Genomic DNA, 25509 nt, shown 5'->3' on the forward strand with positions numbered 1-25509 from the left:
ATAGTCGTCCTCTGAGGACTCCCTAATGGTCAAGACCAAAGATACACATAAAAAATATAAATCGATACACAAACACTTGCAAAAGAGAGGCGAAATATATCAAAGGGATTTTACATGTAAAACTCATAAGATAGAAATAAACTGACAAAGCCGTGGCAATGCGCGAAACTAAGACCTAGAGACAAACAGCAGCATACAATACACAACATAGGAAACTAGACTGAGCAACACAAACCCAACCAAAAAATAGAGGATGATGTTGGGTGCTCATGAAATGTAGCAGATTCTTCTCAACCTGTAGCACTCATCGTGTTGCTCATGTTACTTCAAACCCTGTGCTAGTCGAATATGGTAGTTCACATTCGGGGAAAAGAGAACGGGATTGTTGTAACTTCAATTGGAACATATCCGTCGTCACATGAAAAACAGATATCCCATGACGCTCACCAAAATGTGACGGTGTTCGTAATATTGTTGAATTGCTGATATTATCATCACCAATTGGAGATCTCTGTTTAAAAGCTTCTTTATTAGCAGCAACAATTTATCAAGGAAGTCATGCGAGGAAATACAAGCTCTGGAATATCGCATCTCTATGAGCTGTATAATCCATATGCAGGCGCTGCTGGAATGTTGCTACATAGAAATGGAAAGTTCATTGTGTAAGTGAAGTGTAAGAATAATTATAGCTTTGGTTCGTTCTTTTTGTTGTTGTAAAAAATGCTAAACACATCGATTATATATATCGAAAAATGATATTGTCTTCGATCGCTTGCAAATGATGCAATTCTGGATTTATCGAATATCGACAATACAGTTAATACAGTTTGAATAATCATACAGACATAATATGAAATCCGGAACAATCCTAAACTTAAACAACTACGTGTCTAGTAAACCATATAAATAAATTGCAGCGGAATTATTACTCAGAAGGTCATAAAAGTAAGCTTTCACGGTGACTCGTAAGACAAAATGTTATAACAAATAAAAACGGGATAACCAACCTACTGATTTATTATAGAACAATAAATGAAAACATGATAGATGATAGACAGCAACAAAAAACAACCACTGGATTACAGGCTCCTGGCATTGGGACAGACGTGTGTGCAGTAGGTCGACATAAAATAACGTAAACTATGTCTACAAATTTATGCAGATAAAAAGAAAGAAAAAATAAAGTTAAATACACCAAAACTGAAGGAGGCGGAGATTATATGAATACAACTCTTGTGCAATTGTCCCAATATTAACAATTTATCCAAATTTAATGTCCAGAATAACGTCAAAACATAGAAGAAATGACATGATTAATGCCAATTAGAACACTCACCAGAGACCAATTGAAACAGAACTAAACAACTATAGGTCACCGTACATGTACGGCCATTTAAGTAACACTTATACTCAATATTTACATCTAATCTTTGTTCAATTCTAAGTGCAGATTTAACTAGCTGAATATCAGCTCGACATAAAGAAGTACTAATAATTACAATTTCATAACCTCTTCTTTCAAAAGGTTTTGATTTCAGAACAGTTTTACCAGAACAGAATATATCAGTTAATTCCGACGCCATGTATAGATAAAATGAATCGATTTAATTGCTTCAATCATACCATTACAGAAGTATGCTAATGCGACGACCCAGAAATAGTAATGTGATGATTTTCATATAAACAGTACGCTATTATAAATCAAGTATGCCGGAGATAAAAAAATCATATATATAACGTTTGAAATATGAAAACAACGCGTTATGAATTTCATGCGTCCGAAGTGCTGTTCCGGATTTACCTTCATCAGGAACGGTCAAAGCCGAATATTTGAAAGCCAATGATGTATAAGAAACGAAACTGTTGAAGGGCTTTTTGAACAAAAGGACTTAAAAACTAACCAAATAAAACTACAGTCAGCTTTGCCTGAGAGAGTAAAAACGTTAGTTTCTTTATAATTTCAAAACTAATAAACGAAAATGTTTGTATCAGTTAGTTATATAAATAAATCATGTCGGTTCCGAAACTCCGCGTCTGGTTTATCAATTAATTAATGGTATTTTCCATTACAAAACGAAAAAAGTGGCTACTTCACGGATAACACATTCCGTAAATGAGATCCTATAAGCTATATATATATAGCTATTTGAAAACAATATTGGTTTGTATGTCGATTCAGTAATAGATACACAATGTAATCTTTTGTCAGGACAAATGCAGTGAAATGTTTGACTGCTTATATCGGTCTGTTTTCAATTTAAATGATTAAATGTTTGATATTAACTGCGACGAATTTGAAACAATGTAAACTTTGAAGTTATATGTGCCAATTAAATCATGGTAAGTTAAGACTTTTACTGCTTTTATAATCTGTACATTTTGCATATTTTGTGTTTGCAAACAGACCCGTTGTGTTTCAAAAGTTATGCAATTTACAAGATTTAAACCTTATAGTGCGTTGAACAAATCTCCTTTTTATACTATATGAGATATATATATTTTACATTTGAATTAATTCTAATGACCGCAATGACAATTTACCCTTTTCTGCATGACAATTCTTAATCTTTTACAGGCAGGACTTTTAACAGAGGAAGAAGAAAGAGGTAAGATGACATAACACCACCACTCCCCCCTCTTGTAAAACACTTTCAAAACGTATATAATCCTAAGTATCCTTGTTGCTTAATTGAAAGATAACTTTGCTGAGATATCTTTAGAAAAGAGCTGTATAACATACATAACTCATGAGTCGAATACAAATTGACAACAACTTTGCAACAAACGAAAAAAAGATCAAACGACAAACAAGTCAACGAAACACAGCATCAAAAACTAATTAATGATTAAAACGATCCGTACCAATAACCGGAGGAGAAATCAGGTGCTTAGTAAAGGTAAACAGAACTTCTTCCACATGTGGCAAGCTTGGATATAGAACTTTTTCATTCTGATTGTTGAGATATACTTACCATGTTATACAATTTTTGGAATATAGTATATATTGATACCGTCTTAAACCTTGAAATATTTATTGTTTTTACAGAAATAAGAGAAACTTTTGCTTTATTTGATGCTGATGAAACTGGGAAACTATCTAGAGATGACATAGCAAAAGTTGTGCGTAGTACAGGTTGTAATCCTACAGAAAAAGAACTTCTAGATATGTTTCAATCAATAGACTCCGATGGTATGGAAAGTAAGTAGAAAATAGACACTTCATACCTGCTCACAGTACTAATATAAACACGATTTTATGTATTTAGGCTTTGAAAGAAATGAATGGAGACTTTGCAATATATTTTTTAAATATATGCAAATCCATACTTCATCAAAATACTATCACAATGCAGAAGTATTAAACGAATATACATGGACGAATACATCCGATTTAAACATTTTTATTTGCAAAAATTAATATATGTAAAACCAATATAAATATAGATTCAAGTGATTACGTTCACATTAACTTGTTACCCAGTTTAGAATATAAATATTTTGTGTGAGAAATAAATATATAGTTATTTGGTTAACTTCAACGAAATTTATGATTGCTTTGCAAGATTCAAGATTCAAGATTTTATTACAGTCTCACCACTTGTAATACATATAATACAATCATCATAATATATACATTGAATAAAACAATAATTTCATAAATTGAAATACAAGTGCCATTCTATAAAAATCTATGAGAGACTATAGAAATCAATATAAATTATAAATATATATTTATCATGTCTATAAAAATAAAGGCAACAGTAGTATACCGCTGTTCAAAACAGAATCGAGGTAACCAACTTAAACCGAGGGAAACGCATTAAATATAAGAGGAGAACAACGACATCACATTTTTGTTATGTAATACCATACATCTACAAGTATCATTTCTACTATAAAAAAAAATCCTACTTAAAATGTTAAAGCAGGATTGGCAAACACATAAAAACAATCAGTATTTGTATAAAGATACATAAACTTATTATCATCAGATAAAATATCATTCCTTTTTGTATCCGTTACGTGTCCGTTATACATCTGTTGGAGGTCTGGCAGATAAAGATAAATTCACCAACGGATTTCTTACGGACGTCTAAGATTAATACGAATGTTGAACGGATGTGAAACTGACTTCTACCGGACGTATAACGGATAAAACGGATGATGAACGGATCTGAAACGGATAAATGCCAATTGAACATTGCGCGTCAGAAATGCCAATTAGATATCTATGAAGGTTCATGAATAACTATTATTAAAAATCAATCTTAGAGTAAGGGCACGTCTTCACAACCATGCAGCTCTTATTCGGGCCAGACACTGCCCTTAGTGCCTTTAAGAACAAACCAAAACCAGTTACACAGAAACATTTTTGAATATTTATGCGATTTTCATGTATAATTATTGTCGCCTTTACTTTTTCCGTATATCTTGTTCATCCGTTTTATCCGGTACGCTTCCGTTATGTGTCCGTTTTATGTGGTACACGTCAGTTGGATGTGGTAAGCGGAAGAAGGGATCCCGTAGACCGCCCTACGTCACGATTCATGAATTATGCATATTCTATTTATAGGCTATTTTTAAACGATTCGGAAAATACTAATGCTAAAAATAGAATTTTCTTAACATGCAAAACTATCTTAAAAAAACGATGCAAAATCATTAAGTTTCATGGAGGGTTATTTTCGTAGAACGTGATCGCGTTTTTTTATTTCACGTTCAACGTGTTTTCACTTTTTTTATTTTACGTGCAGTCGTGCAAAACAGCTAGGTGTTCAACATGTTCTGCTTTTGTACTTTTTATACGTGCTTCGTGATTCTACAGGAACATCTGGGCAGTCTATGGGATCCCCTGTTGTCTGAACATTATATATAAACTTTAAGACGTTCTATTGGAAATCCTATTGTTTGTTTTTGATGTCTCTACTAGAGGACTTTCTACGGGATCCCTTGGTCGGTCTGTGTGACCCCCTGCTTTCTCAACATTATGTATCTACTACAAGACGTTCTACAGAATCCCCTGTTGTTTGTTTTTCAAGTATATACTATAGGGCGTTCTACAGGATCCCTTGGTCGGTCTACGGGATCCCCTGTTTTCTCAACATAATATATCTACTATAAGACGTTCTATACGCTCCCCTATTGTTTGTTAATCAAGTATATACTAAAGGACGTTCTACAGGATCCCCTAGGCGGTCTTCAGGATCCCTTGTTGTCTGAACATTATATATCTACTATAAGACGATCTATTGGATCCCCTATATTGTTTGTTTATTATTTATATACTTAAGGGCGTTTTAAAGGATCTCCTGGGCGGTCTTCAGGATCCCTTATTGTCTGAACATTATATATCAACTTAAGGACGTTCTATAAGACCCTCTGTTGATTGTTTTTCATGTTTATACTATAGGGCGTTCTACAGGATCACCTGGGCGGTCTACAGAGTCCCATGTTGTCTTAACATTATATATCTACTATTGACGTTCTATAGGATCCCCTATATTGTTTGTTTATTATTTATATACTAAAGGGCGTTCTACCGAATCTCCTAGACAATCTACACGATGCCCTGTTGATTGTTTTTATGTTTATACTAAAGGGCGTTCTACCGGATCCCCTGGGCGGTCTACAGGATGCCCTGCTGATTGTTTTTTATGTTTAAACTATAGGGCGTTCTACAGGTTTCACTGGACGGTCTACAGGATTCCCGTTTGTTTAAAAATATATAACTACTATAAGACGTTCTAAAGTATCCCCTGTTGTTTGTTTTTCATTTATATACTATAAGGCGTTCTACAGGATCCCCTGGACGGTCTACAGGATCCCCTGTTTTCTCAACATAATATACCTACTATAAGACGTTATATAGGATCCCTTATTGTTTGTTAATCATGTATATATTAAAGGGCGTTCTACAGGATCCCTTGGGGATTCTTCAGGATACCCTGCTGTCTTTACATTATATATGTACTTAATGGCGTTCTATAAGACCCCCTGTTGATTGCTTCACATGTTTATACTATAGGCCGTTCTACAGGATCCCCTGGGCGATCTACAGGATCTCCTGTTGTCTTTATATTATATATCTACTATAGGACGTTCTATATGTTCCCCTATATTGTTTGTTTATTATTCATATAGTAAAGGGCGTTCTACCGTATCCCCTGGGCGGTCTGCAGGATGCCCTGTTGATTGTTTTATATGTTTATACTATAGGGCGTTCTACATGATCCCCTTTTGTTTATAAATATTGTCTTTTATAAGACGTTCTTAAGTATCCCCTGTTTTTTGTTTTTCATTTATATGCTAAAGGGCGTTCTACAGGATCCCCTGAGCGGTCTACATCATCTCCTTTTTTCTCAACATAATATATCTACTATAAGACGTTCTATAGGATCCCCTATTGTTTGTTAATCATGTATATACTAAAGGGCGTTCAATAGGATTCCCTGGGCGGTCTACAGGATGCCCTGTTGATTGTTTTTTTATGTTTATACTTTTATGCGTTCTACATGATCCCCTGGGCGGTCCTCATAATCTCCTTTTGTTAAAAAGAATATGCAACTGAGATAGGAAATTCTATAGGTTCCCCTGTTCTTTGTTTTTCATATTTATACTAATAAAATATAAGTAATTAAAAAACTTTTTATATGAAATTTTCGATAACATTTTATTTATTTTTGTCCGTCGTACCACGAAATTTATGTTTAAAGTGACTTATAGACCCAAAGGGTCGGGTGTTCTAATTATTGTTTTTATATCTCACTGTATTATATAATATTTTGTGAAAAACACATGTCACTATAATAGATAATTTATCTTCTTTACTTAATTTACTTATACTATAGGGCGTTCTGCAGAATCCCCTTTTGTTAAAAACAATATGCATCTGAAATAGGAAATTCTATAGGTTCCCCTTTTCTTTGTTTATTATGTATATATTATAGGGCGTTTATGATCCCTTGGGCGGTCTGCAGGATCCACTGTTTTCTCAACATTATATATCCATCATAGGACGTTCTATAGGATCCCCTGTTGATTGTTTTTTTATGTTTATGCTATATGTCGTTCTACAGGATCTCCTGTTGTCTGAGCATTACATATTATTTAGGATCCCCTGTTGGATTTGTATGCATCTAGGATAGGACCTTCTATAGGTTCCCCTGTTTTTTTAAACATGTATCTACTTTACGTATATACTAGAGGGCGTTTTGTAGGATCCCCTGTTGTTATATAGTCGTGTATCTGCATGCTGTAGGGCGTTCTATAAGATCTCCGGGGCGGTCTATAGAATCACCTGCTGTTTGTTCATTATGTTTCTAGTATAAGACGTTCTTTAAGATCCTCTGGGCCGTCTGTATGTTCCCCTGTTGGTTGTTCATCATTTATCAATAACAGGGCGTTCTATAGGATCCCTTGTTGATTAATAATTGTGCATCTGCTATAGAGCTTTCTATAGGATCCCCGGTCGGCCTATAAGATCCCCTATTGTTTTATAATCGTGAACCTGCTATAGGGCGTTCTATAGGATCCTTGGGTCATTCTAAAGAACCCTCTGTTGTTTGTTCCCCATGTATTTTTTAGAGGGTGTTCGATATAATTCAAAGGTCGATCTAAGGGAGCCCCTGTTGTTTCTTCATCATGTATCTATTAGAGGGCATTCTATAGGATTCCCGGGACTGTCTATAAGATCCCGTTGTTTGTTTTAAATCATGTATCTACTAGAGAACGTTCTATATGATCCCCTGTTGGGTCTATAGGATCACTTCTTGTTTAATAATCGTTTAGCTGCTATACGGTGTTATATAGGATTCATGGGCGGTTTATAGGATCCCCTGGTTATTTTTTTAGTTATGTTTCCTGTATAACACGTTCTATAAGATCCTCTTGACAGCTTATAAGTTCCCCTGTTCGTTGTGCATCATGTATCTATAACAGGGCGTTTATATGATCCCCTGGGCGGTCTATAGGATCCCCTATTGTTTAATATTTGTGTATCTGCTAGATGTATCCACTTGAAGGTGTCCTATTTAGGATCCCCTATTGTTGAATAATCGTGTATCTGCTATAGGGCGTTCTATAGGATCACCGGGGCGTTCTATAGAATTTTCCGTTGGTTGTTCATCATGTATCTACAATAGGGCGTTCTGTAGGATTCCCTGGGCGGTCTGTATGATCCTGTATTGTTTAATAATCGTACATCTACTATAGGGCGTTCTTTAAGATCCCCGAGTCGGTCCATAGCATCTCTAGGTTGGTCTATAGGAGCCCTATTGTTTGTTCATTATGTATCTATTGGAGGGCGTTCTACAGGATCCCCTGGGCGGTCTATAGGATTCCCTGTGGTTAAATAATTGTGTATCTGCTATAGGGTCTTGTATAGGATCCCGTTGTTTGGTAATCATGTATCTACTAGGGAGCGTTCTATGGGATCCCCTGTTGGGTCTATAGGATCACCTGTTGTGCAATATTCGTGTATCTGCTATAGGGCGTTCTATAGGATCCCCAGGGCGGTCTATAGGATCCCCTGTTCGTTGTTCATGTATCTATAATAGGATGTTCTATACGATACCCTGGGCGGTTTATAGGATCCCCGGGTCGGTCTTAGGATCCCCTCATGTTTAATAATCGTGCATCTGCTATAGGACGTTAACTCTATGTTATCCCTCTCAAAGGGGGCATATTGTTATTGTTCGTTTCTTTTTCTTTTTTTTTCATTTCGTTTATAATATATTTTCTTAAGTGTATAATATATCTTATTGAATTAATAAGATATCTTATTAAGCATATAAGCTATCTTTTAAAGTTGATAAGATATCTTATAAAGAGTAAATTAGGTAAAATGTCTTATATATTATATGTTATATGAGATATCTTTTATATTATATTAGATATCTCATATATTATATATGAGAGAGAGATTTTATATATCATTTGAAATATTTGATATATTATATGAGCTATCTTGAAGTTAGAATAAATAGTAAAACGGCTTGCCATATATACTCATTGAATCTATTATCATTAATAGACAGTACTTCATCAATATATCGGAAATGGATATTAAAAGACGGGTCAATTTCTTTTCTCCTGTCTGTACAAATCCATAAGAATACGAAAACAAATAGAATTGCCATTGCGAGCAAAGGCGGATGTCGTACTGTTGTCAAGTTGGAAGACGACTTTGCCATTGCTAGGTTACCGTCATCAATTTTGAAATAAAATTTATACTAAAAAAACGCAACTACCTACTGCTAGGTACATGTAGTTCTGAGGACCATAAAAATTGTTGACACCTACTTTGTATATTGAATATCATGGTTCTATGATCAGGAATACTAGAATTATATACAAAAAAACATAAAAAAATACTGTTGACCAGTATTTATAGTAATCGAGACCATCTTGGACCATCCCCTTATTAAAAGGTACAACTTTATATAATGGTTTACGTTTATGCCATAATTCCATAAAAATGAATGTGTCTATCCTTTTCCGAGAACTTGTCGGGACAATACAAGTATGGGGAAAAAGAAAAGAAAAAGAAAAAAAAAACAACCAATAACAATATGCCCCCTCGACCTTTGAAAGGGATAACATAGAACGCTTTATAGCAGATGCAAGGTTATTAAACAATAGGGGATCCTATAGACAGACCCGGGGATCATATAGAACGCACTATAGAATATTCGCGATTATTAAACAAAAAGGAGATCATATAGACCGCCAAGGTATAAAAAATAGCAGATGCAAGGTTATTAAACAATAGCGGATCCTATAGACAGACCCGGGGATCCTAGTATATAACGCACTGTAGAATATGCGCGATTATGAAACAAAAGGGGATTCTATAGACCGTCCAGGGGATCGTATAGAACAACCAGTTATAGATTCGTGATGAACCACCAACAGGGGATCCTAAAGAACGCCCCGGGGAACCTATGGAACGCCCAATAGCAGATACACGATTATAACACAACAGGTGATCCTATAGACCCAACAGAGTATCCCATAGAACGCTCTTTAGTACATAAATCTAGTGAATACATGATAACCAAACAATGGGATCTTATAGAACGCCCCGGGGATCCTATAGAACGCCCTATACAGATACACAACTATTCAACAACAGGGGATCATATCGACCACCCATGGGAGCATATATATATGCATGAAAAAAACAAATAACAGTCTAACCTATAGAACGTCCCATAGTGGATATATAATATTCAAACAACAGGGGATCCTGTAGAGCGTCCTTTAGTAGATTTATAATGTTCAGACAACAGGGGATCCTGTAGAACGCCCCTTAGTATATACACGATAAACAATATATGGGATCCTATAAAACGCTATTTAGTAGATATATAATGTGCAGACAAAAGAGGATACTGTAGAACGCCCTATGAAATAAACACGAACAACACCAACAGGGGACCCTACAGAACGTCCTATTTTAGATATAAACCGTTAAGAAAACAGGAGATCCTGCAGACCAATCAAGGGATCATAAAAGCCTTATAGTATATACATGAAAAACAAACTTCAGGGGGACCTATATAATTTCCTTTCTCAGATGCATAATTTTTAACAAAAGAGGATCCTGTAGACCCGCCCTGGGGATCCTGTAGAACGACCTATAGTATAAACATGATAAACAATCAATAGGGGGTCTTATAGAACGTCGTTTAGTATATATATATCTAATGTTAAAAAAACAGGGGATCGTGTAGACCGCCCAGTGAATGAACAACAAACAACAGGGGATCATAACGAACGTCTTATAGTAGATAAATAATGTTGAGAAAACAGGGAATCCTGCTGACCGCCCAGGGGATACTGTAGAAAGCCCTATAGTATACACTTGAAAAACAAACAACAGGGGATCCTGTAGAACGTCTTATAGTAAATAAATAATGTTGAGAAATCAGGGGATCCTGCAGACCGCCCAGGGGATACTGTAGAACGCCCTATATCATAACCCTGAACAACAAACAACAGGAGTCATATAGAACGTCTTATAGTAGATATATAATTATGAGAAAACAGGGGATCCTGCAGACCAACCAAGTGATCCTATAGAAAGCCTTATAGTATAAACATGATAATTAAACAACAGGGGAACCTTTAGAAGGTCCTTTCTTAAATGAATAATTTTCATTAACAACAGGGGACCCTGTAGACCGTCCAGGGGATCATGTAGAACGCCCTATAGTATAGACTTGAAACAAATCAACAGGGGTCTTATTAACGTCTTATAGTAGATATATGATTTTAAGACAACAGGGGATCATGTAGAACGCCCTATAGTATATACCTTAACGATAAACAACGGGGGATCCTATAGAACGTCTTATAGTAGATAAATAATGTTGAGAAAACAGGGGATCCTGCAGACCGCCCAGGGGCTACTGTAGAACGCCCTATAGTATAAACCTGAACAACAAACAACAGGAGATCCTATAGAAAGTCTTATAGTAGATATATGATGTTAAGACAACAGGGGATCATGTAGAACGCCCTATAGTATATACTTGAAAGATAAACAACAGGGGATCCTATAGAACGTCTTATAGTAGATAAATAATGTTGAGAAAACAGGGGATCCTGCAGACCGCCCAGGGGATACTGTAGAACGCCCTATAGTATAAACCTTAATAACAAACAACAGGGGATCTTGTAGACCGTCCAGGAGATCCTGTAGAACGCCTTATGGTATAAACCTGAACAACAAACAACAGGGGATTCTGTAGAACGTCTTATAGTAAATAAATAATGTTGAGAAAATAGGGGATCCTACAGACCGCCCAGGGGATACTGTAGAACGCCCTATAGTATAAACCTGAATAACAAACAACAGGGGATCTTGTAGACCGTCCAGGAGATCCTGTAGAACGCCTTATGGTATAAACCTGAACAACAAACAACAGGGGATTCTGTAGAACGTCTTATAGTAAATAAATAATGTTGAGAAAATAGGGGATCCTGCAGTCCGACCACGGGATACTATAGAGCGCCCTATAGTATAAACCTGAACAACAAACAAAAGGGGATCCTATAGAACGTCTTATAGTAGATATATAATGTTGAGAAAACCGGGGATCTGGTAGACCGCCTAGGGGATCCTGTAGAACGCCCTATAGTATACACTTGAAAACAAATAACACTGGGGATCCTATAGAACGTCTTATAGTAGATTAATAATGTTGAGAAAACAGGGGATCCTGCAGACCGCCCAGGGGATACTGTAGAATGCTCTATAGTATAAACCTGAACAACAAACAACAGGGGATCTTGTAGACCGTCCAGGAGATCCTGTAGAACGCCTTATAGTATAAACCTGAACAACAAACAACAGGGGATTATGTAGAACGTCTTATAGTAAATAAACAATGTTGAGAAAATAGGGGATCCAGGGGATACTGGAGAACGCCCTATAGTATAAACCTGAACAACAAACAACAGGGGTCATTTAGAACGTCTTATAGTAGATATATAATATTGAGAAAACAGGGGATCCTGCAGACCAACCAAGTGATCCTATAGAAAGCCTTATAGTATATATGTTCCGGACCATATGAGTATTTGGACCATACGCGTATGGTCATGACCATATGCGTATACTCATATGGTCGGACCATATGAGTATAATACTCGTTTGGTTATTAACGGGCCGGACCATATGAGTATTTGGACCATATAGGTATATATATTTTTTTCAAATTACATTATAAACGTTTCAATAATACAAAAACTTTATCTAAAAAAAACAGTGATGGTTTAAAACATGACAATTTTTGTAATTTTATAATAAAAAAAAATACGTAAAATTTAATATTGATGCCATAGTTAGTTTTCATCGCTAGTTACATTCCTGCATTTAGGTTTGGATGACATTCACTTCCACACGGTATCATAGCTTTTTTGCATTTGCAAGAAATTTGTGTACGATCTTTTTCATTTACACATTTTGTTTGTGAGTGAAAAACAAGCCTTTTTTGCAGCTGCGTTCAGTGATACCGAGGTCTTTGGCAATTTTGATGTCTACGGTGTTTTTAAGAAGCTCTAGATCTCAAATATCGTAAAATGACTGCAATACATCATCTTCACAACACAACTTAAATAAATTAATAGTATGCTACTTTCCAGTGACTTCTTATGTAACAGTTCATTAAGAAATTTTTGGAATTTAATTTTTAAGTCGACATATTGCCATTACTCGTAATAACAAATCGGTAATGACCATCGGTATAAAATGTGTTTAATTTAAATTTGACAATTAAGTAAAATTAAGTAACTATGTGAAACTTTTTATTATTATTTAGCTTTATCTTTTTATTATAATATAATGATAAAATTACCTTTATGATAGCGTATTTTGAATGAACGGTCATACCATATGAAGAGTTTAGAAGTATGAAAAGTAAACTGTAACAGAGTGTTAATTACCCCGACCATACGCGTATGGTCCGACCATACGCGTATGGTCGGACCATATGAGTATATACCCATATGGTCATGACCATACGCGTATGGTCCAAATACTCATATGGTCCGGAACATATACATGATAATTAAACAACAGAGACACCTTTAGAAGGTCCTTTCTTAAATGCATAATTTTAATTAGCAACAGGGGATCCTGTAGAACGCCCTATAGTATACACTTGAAAAACAAACAACAGGGGATCCTATAGAACGTCTTATAGTAGATAAATGATGTTGAGAAAACAGGGGATCCTACTGACCGCCATGGGGATACTGTAGAACGCCCTATAGTACAAACATGAACAACAAGCAACAGGGGACCCTTTAGAACGTCATATAGTAAATATGTAATGTTGAGAAAACGGGATCCTGTAGACCGCCTAGGGGATCCTGTAGAACGCCCCATAGTTTACACTTGAAAAACAAACAACAGGGGATCCCGTAGAACGTTCTCTTAGCCTAGTAGATACATCAAAAACAAACAATAGAGTATCCTCTAGAACGTTCTATAGTTTATATATAATGTTAAGAAAAACAGGGGATCCCACAGACCAACCAAGGGATCCAGTAGAGAGTCCTCTATTATAAACATGATAAACAAACAACAGGGGATTCTATAGAACGTTCTCTTAGCGTAGTAGAAACATAAAAAACAAACAATAGGGTATCCTATAGAACGTTTTATAGTTTATATAAAATGTTCAGGCAACAGGGGATCCTTTAGTATATACATGTTATAAAACAAACAATATGGAATCCTATATATTTTTTCACTCCAAAATTACAGGGCCCATAAAGGGCATAAAATCAGATACAATTGATTTCCATAATTGGTAACAACAACAATAATAGAGACATATACATATATATTTTGAATATAAGCATTGGTCAGAATCAAGCCAAAAACCATATATATATATTGTGAATAAAAGAATAATAAAATTACATTATATATGTATTTATTCTCAAATTGTTTACTTGACTTAGTGTCAGTGTTCATACTCTTTAATTCAAAACAGTCACCAATATAACAACCCAGTTTTTCCATAAGAGTAACATTTTTCTGGGTCAAGAGCCATAAAAATTTAGAAGATTTATTCAAATTTATAAAATTATAACAATTGTTAGAAATGTCTTGGAAAAAATCGTCCCTTTGAATATCATAAAGAGGGCATTCTAATAAAACATGAAGATTATCTTCAACTTTACCGAGTGAGCAATTAGAGTTTGTTCTTAACATACTGGCATAAAGAACTAATTGATTGGTCAAAATTTGGTAATTCAATCTCTCTCTGAATATAATCCCTTCTTTCAAACTTTCCAGTCTATGACAATATTTTAACATTGATAAAATTATAGTAAAATACATAGGAAATCTACCAATCTCTGACATTACAGCTATATTACTTGACTTTCTGTTTACACCAAGAATATATTTCACATGAGCTTTTTCAGAAGAATCCTGACCAAAAAATTGTTCCTTAAGAACGTTCTATACTATAGTAGATACATATATATAATATTCAGACAACAAGGGATCCTGGTAGACTGTCAAGGGGGTCCTGTAGAACGTCCTTTAGTGTATACACGATAAACAAACAATATAAGGGATCCGTTAGAACGTTCTGTAGTAGATATATAAGGTTCAGACAACAGGGAATCATGTAGAACGACCAAGGGAGCCTGTAGAACGCCTTAACAGTAGCTTTATTGCAAACAAGTAACAATGGTTCCTATAGAACGTTTAGCTTAGTATAGTAGAATGGTCAGACAACAGGGATCAGATTACAGATTCGTTTCTTTAAACGCAGACCAGTTTAAACATCCTCTCACACTCATGTAAAGCCTTAGTACGTGTAATATGTTTAACATGTGTTAGCTACATCTTTTTTTTCAATTTGCCTACATAAAAATACTCTTTTAAACGGATAATAAAAATATTATTAACTCCATAGTATATCCAAGGCCATGGGACCACGTGCATGTGACACTTGTAGGTCTTTAATTAACATAAGTAAGGCACTAAGTAATATACTGTTTATCATATCTATATGACATGTATCATGTGTATTTTAGAAAGGAATCTGTATATACATATTTGCACAATGATATATGCTACTGTAATGCGGTACATTTTCCTTTTTTTCATGTGATAAAAAAATAAATAAAGCAAATTCACCGTGTTACATGAAAGTTAATGATTTTGAATCGTTTTTTTTTTTTTATAGTTGTACATGTTGAGAATATTCTATTTTTAGAATGAGTATTTTCAGAATCGTTTATAAATAGCCTATAAATAGAATATGCATAATTCATGAATCGTGACGTAGGGCGGTCTACGGGATCCCTTCTTCCGCTTACCGTTGCATGTACGTTCGACATTCGTTCTGTCTGGTACGTTTCCGTTTATCGTACGTTGCATATCCGTTGCATGTACGTTATGTATTCGTTAATTGTCCGTTTCTTTACGTCAGTACATCAACGGACTCCCAACGGATAAACATATTGTGAACGTACAACTTTTATTTTCATCCGTTAGGCGTCCGTTCGTCTTATACGGTAAGGTGTGACCGACGCTAATGGCATCCGTTCGAGCTATCCGTTAAGGTGCGACCGAGGCTTTAAGGGGACAACGTTACACTAGTCAATCATCAAACTGAATACAACACAAGATTAAATCTTCCTTACAAAGTATTAGTGGGGTGTAAAAGAGTTTAAAAACGTCCTTTTGAATATAGCGCTGAAGCGCTTCATACTAAAATTGCGCGCGCAATAACAGTTGTCAAAGGTACCAAGATTAAAATTAAATACGCCAAACGCGCTTTTCGTCTACATAAGACTCATCAGTGACGCTCAGATCAAAATAGTTATTAAGCCAAACAAGTACAAAGTTGAAGAGCATTAAGGACCCAAACAGTTTTCAAAATATGAAAACTATAAAAGAGAAGCATTCAAATCTTATAATTACCTGTTCATGCTATTATCATGAAATTACGAGTTATTCACAAATGTTCGTTTGTTTTCCTATAAATTGTTGTGATGTTATCATTTGAAGCACTTGTGATAATGAATTTTGCACTTTATTGGAAATTGAATACATCCGAAAATGAAATGAAAATTTAGGTTTCTTATTTAACATTCATACTATGTAACTATTGGTGTATCGGTGTATTGTCGGAGACATCGACTTTTTATAGCACTTTGTGTATACAGATAAATTTGGTCTTGATTGTGTTATATATTGTTTTCATTTTAGGTGATGGCAATATTGATATAAATGACTTTTTATTATATTATGCTAAAAAGTTGCATGACCCTTCGAGAGATGAAGAGGAAGAGGCAAATGAAGCATTCAAACAGTTTGATCTGAAAGGAGAAGGCTCTGTGGAATTACATGAGCTGAAAGACATTATGACAAGTCTTGGAGAAGAGAATTTTTCGAATGTAGAGTTTCGAAAAATAGTAAAAGATGTTAAGGTAGACGATGAGGGGAAAATATACTATCAAGGTATAATACAGTTATTTTGTTTTATAATTCTACGTTATTTCGAGGACCCAGAAAATTAGATTAAATACTGATATTAGTTAACTTCCTCCACATGTACACGTGGCACCTTGACAGTAGTAGTTTTCCATTTTTGTTATTAATTTACTTTGATGCAGATGGAAGATGTTTGATAATCTGTGTTCAAGTTTATTCACAAATTTCTCCTCGGCGCTTTTCAGACTTTGACATAAAAAGACATTTTCATATTTTTGAAGACCGGACGTATGTGTCATCATGAATGATGAATATTATTGTCTCATGCAATTGCTTACGAAATAACATGTGATGTGCAATTAGCCAATCAGAATAACGAATTATAATGAAACATACATCTAATGTAATTATTAACCTTTATCTTCTCTATTTAATGCATGGTGTTTAACTATTATGTATTGAATTCCTATAGAGATCTTGCAACACAACAGGCGTTTTCTTCCCTTATGATATTCCATAGAAAATATAAGCTGTCATGTTGTCACCCTTAATGAACACGTTATTAACCAAGTAAAATGAACGAAATCAGAAATAATTTTAAAACCATTATTTTTCAGCTTTTACGAAAATGATGAATGAAAAGCAGTAGATTGATTTACCAAATACATTGAACAGGAATACTATCGTAATATGTGTCAGAAGTCATGCATTTATAGGATGTTTATTTTGAAAACTTTTGTAAATAATAATAATAATATGTTTTAATAACTGTCAATTTATGAATAAATTTAAGATAACTATATTTAACCAAAGGTTTCTATTTATATGTACCCTAAAATAAAGGAGTAGTTTTTCACTCCATAGTACGTATAAACCATTATTGAGGTGTTGCAATGAAATTGGTAAACCTCGTTTTAAGGGCAATGACTCGTAAAAGGAGATGTCTAACAGTTATAGTGTTGATTGCACAGGCACTTGTCTCAGAAAACAAAATTACCTATATACCTTAATATAACACAAGGTACTTAACTAATTTTTTTGAAAAATGACACCCAGTCCCGAATTCACGTTATTTTTTTATTTCTCGGTTGTCAAACCTACTTAAACTTAATATGCCGTAAATCTAAATTGATTTACACAATGGTGTATGACACGGCTATCATTGTTGTCGGGATCATTAGTAGCAGGCCTCACAAGTCGGTCAACGGGATGTTTTTTTGCATTCGTCTAATTTTTTGGCAACACCCAGCCCGCAGTGATTGAATTATTATAAAAAATATTAAAATAAAAACTGTCAGCTTCCCTCTGACTATCAATTATTATCTTTATTGTAAATTCTATACAGATTATGTGCCTTGGAGCTGGAAAATCGAATGAGTATGGTTATATTCTATATACATTCTAATCCCACAAAATAAGGGGATATGGTATAATTGCAATTGATGCCACTCTCTAGCAGCTGCCCTCAAATCAAGTGGAAAAATAACTATGGATGTGGTCCCACTGATACAATGATCTATAATTCCATCCTTGATATTTGGTTGCATAATGTTTTGCTTTGTGGGGCATATGATATCTCATGCAATTTCCACTGCTACAAATTCCATTATAGCCTCATTATATTAACTGAATTATAACCTTTGTGTTATAACCAATCTATTGTCTTGAATTTGCATGAAATATTTGAACCGGGTTTTAAAACAGTCAACTAGTTATCAGAGCCTGACATGTTCGCTTTAATAAAAGTTCATGGAAAACCATTCATTTCAATTTTTCCTGAATATGCATGTAATATTTAACACCTATTCTAAGGTTATATTTAACCAAGACATATTTTAGCCTTGTCTTTTACAAATAACAAACATTTTGTAGGCTATCTGAAAATCTGGATATTGATGAAAATAAACTACTGAGAAGTCCCAACATATACAACATCCATAGAGAGCATATACAGCAAAGCGTCCAGTGATATCCCAAATGTAAAGGAAATTTGCAATCAGTAGATATAGGAAGATGTGGTGTGAGTGCCAATGAGACAACTCTCCATCCAAATAACAATTTAAAAATTAAACCATTATAGGTTAAAGTACGGCCTTCAACACGGAGCCTTGGCTCACACCGAACAACAAGCTATAAAGGGCCCCAAAATTACTAGTGTAAAACCATTCAAACGGGAAAACCAACGGTCTAATCTATATAAACAAAACGAGAAACGAGAAACACGTATATATTACATAAACAAACGACAACTACTGTACATCAGATTCCTGACTTAGGACAGGTGCAAACATTTGCAGCGGGATTAAACGTTTTAATGGGCCCGAACTGCATATTCAAAATGCTTAAAGCAATTTTTCCATGTATAACAAAGTCCAAGTTAAAAGAAAATGGTGTATTTATATCGAGTGTCAAAGGGGTAAAATTTGATTTACAGCCTGGTGAAAATATCAGATTTCCAGATATTAACAAATATGTTCCCCAGCAATGAAATGTTTTAGAAAATACAACAACTACACTAACGTTAGGATATCTTTCTATTGAAAAATTCAATTCAGTTCTTATGAAGCAATTCAGTTCTTATGAAGTTGAAAATAGGAAGTGATAGACTAATTGGGCTTTTTGTGGCTGGGAAAGCCATAAATCTTTCTGACTTTTTCATTGGCAAAAGTATCACATTCACTCTAAAATCGTTAAAGGGTCTATTTAAAAGTTTAAGAACAGTTGGTTTATGTTATGGTGCTACTCTTGAAACAAATGATCCTGATATATTTTCTTCAAGCAAACTGTGTGTTAAAGAAATCTGCTTAACAGACACCAAGTCTAAGACTGTAATAAGACATGTAGAGTGTTTGAGAACTGTCCAAATAAATTCTCATTCTCATACTTGTATTAAATGTTCTGAGCACAAGCGTCATAAAAAATATGATCAATCAAAGATAAAAAAAAACTCTGACAAGGAAAATGTTAATCCAGCAACCCAGCAAAAAACAGATGTAACTGATCAATTGAGGAAAATTGCACCAAATTTAAGTGAAAATCAAATTTTACTTATTACAAGTCAAATTGAATCTTCATCACTTACACATTCTAAAGGTGTTCGATGGCCAAAGGAAATTATATGCATGGCACTGACCATATACAACATAAATCCTTCAGCATACAAAGACATTACAAGAAATGGTTGGCTTAACTTGCCATCTGAAAGTCTTCTATATTTATATAAAAATGCTGTAAAACAAAAACCTGGTATAATTCCTACCATGATGGCGTAGATGAAAAATGAGGCTGTTAGGCTTAGGGTTGAAACAGAAGGCTATTATGGTGGTGTTTTATTGGATGAAATGTCCATACAAGAGGACCTGCAAATAGTTAACCATGGGAATGGTACCTCATTGTTTGGATTGGTAGATTGTGAACCTGAGGTTATGTTAATGCACTGTTTCAATGAAGGTAAATGTGAAAGTAAATTAGCAAATCATGTTATGCAGTACATTTTCCATGGAATAACTGGCTTCCGTTGACCATTTGCTAATTATCCTAATGCACAAGCTGCACCTGCTGAAATATTTATCACTACCTGGAAATGCATTGACGCATTATATTAATGGGGTTTTAAACCCATTTACTTATGTATGGACGGTTCTAGCAATAACCGTGCTTTCCTGAAAATGCATTTTCCTGAAAATAACCCCCTTTTGACAAAAATGGTGGCTTCACATTACAACAACCCTTTAAGAAAAATGATCTTTATCATGGACCCCTGCCATCTTATCAAAAAAATCCGTAATAGTGTGTTATCCAGTGGAATAAAAGCTCATGACCAGAGACTATTATCATTTGAAAGCTGTACAATTCAATGGCAGATGTGGATTGATGCATATAACTGGGATCGTAATACCCATAGGTTTCCAATACACAATAAATTAACTCAGGAGCACATCTTACAATGCTCAAAAAATGAGAAACAAGCTGGCATTTGAAACACTTAATGTTGACATGTTGCATTTAATGAAAATGTATAGAAAGTCTCTCAGTGGTGAAGCTGGTCAGCAGGCATTAAGTGCAGTTATCCAATTTCTTGAACACTCTAGTACATTGGTGGAGTTTTTCACTGATCAGCGGCCTGTAAAAGATATGAGTGATGAAAGAATAATGAAATTAAGTATTGCATATAATTGGTATAAATCATGGGAAAAACAGGTTTGTCAAAATGACACTATAAGTAGACGATACAAGAGTCTTCTTACCATGGAAACAAGAGAAGACCTTGATTTTATGTACCATGGGATAATGTCGCTCATCACCTTTGGTATTGAAGTCCTAAAGACTGAAGTTGTACCAGCAGGACTGGACAGTGATATAATTGAAAATATGTTTTGTCAACAAAGATCGCTCTACCATGGACCTACTACCCATCCAACATATAACTCATATAGAACTGGTATAAACAGTGTTGTTTTATGGCATGCTTTAGTATCTAGAAAGAGTAATGCAGGTGGAAATGGTGCAAAGCCATTTTCTGCTGAAATTCCAACAAAGAAATTAAGAATTTGATAAAACAGTGTATGTTAATATATACATGATACATGTAATCCAGTGGATAGACTGACAGCTAACCAATATTATGACAAAACAAATGTAAAGAGGGATAAATTTTAGTTAGACAATAATCTGTATTAAAGCTATATATATATCAATCAATAAATGAAATGTTGACTTTTGCATAGACTAAAATTTCTTATAATAAAATTTAAAATCTCATTGAGATCTGACCATTAATACCAGCCACACAGCAAACAATATCTTAACATACATACTTATTATTTAAGAGAACAAGATATATATGAAAATACAAAGCACAGTACAAAGATGAATAACTCTTGTTAAATATAACTGTTATCTGTGTCCATGTGGACAATTTTATTTAGAGATCAAATGTACAACTTCATAGTATTAAAATCTGAATCTTCATTTGTCTTGGTGTATTCCTGTGTGTATATTTTTTTGTTTGTGTGTGCGTGCCTGCGTTATACAGCTGTCAGCTGCATAACTGCATACATGTACAAAATTATAACAACCCAAAAAAAAAACCCAAGAAGATTGTTAAAAAGCAGTCTTCACATTTTGTCTTTGGTCTCTTATTGGCAATCATGACATCATCTTATCCATATATATCTATATTTAAGATTTATTGAGGTTATATGTCAAGCTATTAACTCTATCAATGTTGAAACATAAATACATGTAAACATTTCAGAATTTAAGATTAAGAAAATATGCCTTTGAAGCACAGGTACTGGTCTCAGAATTAAGGTATATAGGAATATTTTTCTGCGACAAGTTCCTGCGCTATTAAGGTTTCCCTCATAGAATAGAAAAAAATAGCAGTGTTTTTTAAGTAATTAAATTGATTACACTAAACACAAAAACTTACAGAAATGTTTGGTCATCTATTCACAGCACTTCATGCAATACAAATCATCTTCTGTTTTATCTATTAATTGATCAGCTGATATATTCTGACATTCTTTGTGATACCAGTTGTCACATTGTATCCTTTCATCAACAGTGTTAAACTTGCAACTACAGATTGAGCAAACAATTTCATCTTTTTGATTTTTTTCCAAATTTTTCTTTCTTGTAATCCTGCTTTTAGGAGTGAATGGTTTTCTTTTTCTCTTACTTCCTTTTTTTGACGCAGATTGTTTACGGTCTTCAACAACTGGTACATGTTCAAGGTTTTCAACAGCTTGTTCATTGTCTTCAGAATTTGTTAGTTGGCCCACATTTGGAATACTAATAAAATTAGGCACAGTGGCTAGTAAATTATCACACATAGTTTGTTTGGTATCTTTTATAGACATGTTTATGTCATATGCTTTTCCTAGACACATTAATTGCTTTTTTGTAAAACATTTTAAAACTAATGTACCAGAATCACAAATGCAAGATTGCAGTTTTAGGTGTGAACTTATTTTATTTTCAGATTTATCATTCAAAATGTATGACATTGAAATTTGTTTACTGGTGTTGTCTCTTTTTGCTGTTTCAACAACCCTTTTTCTAGGAGTTTCAGATTTTTGCATTCCAAAACTTTTAATTAAGTCTTTTCGAAATTGGTTGTCAGATACTCGACAAAATCTCAAAATTAAGTCTGAATATAGCGCTTTTAAACAAACCATTGCTAAGTCCTCATCCACTCTTACAAAGGTAGCTGTGAGATCAAAATTCTGTAATAATTTCTGAAAATTCCTAAAAAGTGTCTTGCTGCTTAATAATTTCTCATGAACAAAATTGAATATATTAGAGCCATGTTTATGAAACATTTTTTCATTCTGATAATTTATTCGGTTTCTATCAATATCAACAAAAAGTCTAATACATCATCTTTTATGTCAGTTAATCCTTGTGTTCAATTTTGTTTTCTTTTGGTTTCTTCAAGGCTTTCTTTGTTTGAACTATTCTCCAATAAATCAGCATATGTTGTTGTCATATAATCCAATATTTTTACTTTAAGGAAGCACTCAGTCACACAGGACTGTTTGTTATTCTTATACATGTTATTTTTTCCTATTGTCATGTAATGATACTTGGATTTTGCAATACATCTTCCAGCAATATACCTAAGTTTGCCCAAGCCTGCGTCATCATTTGAGTATGCACTTTGTTGAGGTGAGAATTCAGTTGAATCCTTAATGTTACTAGTTTTATTTTCTATAATAGAATGTGAAACAAAGTCAAAAATTCTACTAAAAACTGTGAAGTCATCAGATTCTGCCTTCCTATTGCAACAATTTTCAATGAGAGAAATATATTCATTAGAATGTGAAAACTTATAGAGTTTGCTGAAATAGTTTGTCCATTATTTTGAATCTGTCTTTTTTCAGTAGATTCACTTCCAAAAACCTGTTCATATATATCTGAAATATTTTCAAAAATTGTCGTCAGATATAAATTTAGTTGTAATTTATGCTTTTCTAGCAGTAAATTCAATCGCTCATTTATAAAAACCTGTTCATCAGTCACCAGCATATCAGGTAAACATGACCGTATGTCATCTAAACTTATTGGACATTCATTTAAATTCACTTGTACATTGTGTATCTCGTCTTCAGATGCAACACTATCTATTAGATCACCCATATTTTTATTAACATGTACCATTTTCTCAATTTCATCAATTTCTTCATAAGTGAATTCTGATAATTCTGATTCAGATAAAACATTTTCTTCAAACTCTAAATTAAATTCTGTTGCTAAGGAATATGAAATATTGCAGCATTCAAAATCACTAAGAAATGGAACAGAATTCAGTTCATAAAATTCAAATAGGGATTTCTCAGGTTTTATTACATTTTTAGTATGAAAATCAATCAATCTCAGTCCTTTCTTTTTTCTTACCCTACCAACTGCCACACCCAGTTGTCCTGCTTTAAAAATATTTGAAGAATCAACCTCAACTCTATCCAAAGTAAGCCCTTGTGCCTTATGAATAGTTGCACCATATGACAAGACTAATGGTATTTGTAGTCTACTAGCTACAACTTTGTTATCAATTGAACTATAAACTGTGAACATTTCTCTTTTTATGTCAGTTATCAAACCATTAAAGTTAACAGTGACAGTGTTATTGTCAGTATTTATTTCCTGCACAGTTCCTTGTAACCCATTGACAAGATTTTTACTTAAATTTTTCACCAACATTACTGAACAGTTTATTTTTATATGTAAATATTGACCAACAGACATTTTCCTTAATTTAGTTGGGTCTCCTTCAACAAGAGAATGAAATGATTTTAAATCTCCTTCTAGATCAAGAAGGCGCGACGCATTATACACTTCTCTGTCAAAATTTCTTGCAAAGAGTCTGATGAGGTCATTGCCAGGAGGGAGTGGCCTTTGGAGACGTTTTAACAAATTATGCGTATCAGTTGGTAGCTCTCCTTTTGAAATATCATGTATGGCCTTCACAAAATCAGGTTCATCTTGACGCATTACTTTATCGAGCACTACTTTATGTCTAAATACATTTTTAAAAACATCAGACTTAAAACAGAATTCTCCAGGGTCCCTGTTAAGTAAATCTGGAACTGGGGGGAGCTGAAAAAAATCTCCTGACCAAATTATTTGTATACCTCCAAAATAAAGATCACTATCTCTGATATTTCTACATATAAATTCAATCTGATTAAACATTTTTGCAGAAAGCATTGATATTTCTTCTAGAATTAAAACATCTGTTTGCTTGATGTTCAATTTGTATTTTTGAAAATGTTCATCAATAGTCAACTTTTGTAATAGTTTGTCGTTAGAATAATGACCATCTGCTATACCGGACCAGGAATGGACAGTAATTCCACCTATATTCAAGGAAGCCACTCCTGTTGTTCCTGTGACTGCGACCGTTTTCCCCCCTTTTTTAGTTCTTGTTCTATAATACAGACCAAATGGCTCTTCCCCGTTCCACTTTGCCCCAAAACCAAAAGGTTATGACCATTTTTTACCTCATTTAATGCCCTTAGCTGTTTAACATTCATTTT

At 34.2% G+C, this 25509-nt stretch overlaps 2 protein-coding genes across 2 annotated transcripts; one reads left to right on the top strand and one right to left on the bottom strand.

Moving 5' to 3' along the window:
• Positions 1–2208: 2208 nt before the first annotated feature.
• On the top strand, positions 2209–17771 carry LOC134709596 (calmodulin-like). Its single transcript, XM_063569755.1, has 5 exons — positions 2209–2340; positions 2576–2606; positions 3047–3199; positions 16745–16996; positions 17587–17771. Exons 1-5 carry the CDS (start codon positions 2338–2340, stop codon positions 17616–17618), a joined length of 471 nt encoding a protein of 156 aa, XP_063425825.1. The 5' UTR covers positions 2209–2337; the 3' UTR covers positions 17619–17771.
• A 5610-nt stretch (positions 17772–23381) lies between these two features.
• Positions 23382–25165, bottom strand: LOC134710918 (ATP-dependent DNA helicase PIF1-like). The gene is made up of 2 exons (XM_063571334.1): positions 23866–25165; positions 23382–23683 (listed from the first exon to the last, which is right to left on the bottom strand). The coding sequence occupies exons 1-2, from the start codon at positions 25163–25165 to the stop codon at positions 23382–23384; spliced, it is 1602 nt and encodes a 533-aa protein (XP_063427404.1).
• Positions 25166–25509: the final 344 nt, after the last annotated feature.

This window comes from Mytilus trossulus, chromosome 3 (genome assembly GCF_036588685.1).
Source record: "Mytilus trossulus isolate FHL-02 chromosome 3, PNRI_Mtr1.1.1.hap1, whole genome shotgun sequence".
Lineage (NCBI taxonomy): Eukaryota > Metazoa > Mollusca > Bivalvia > Mytilida > Mytilidae > Mytilus > Mytilus trossulus.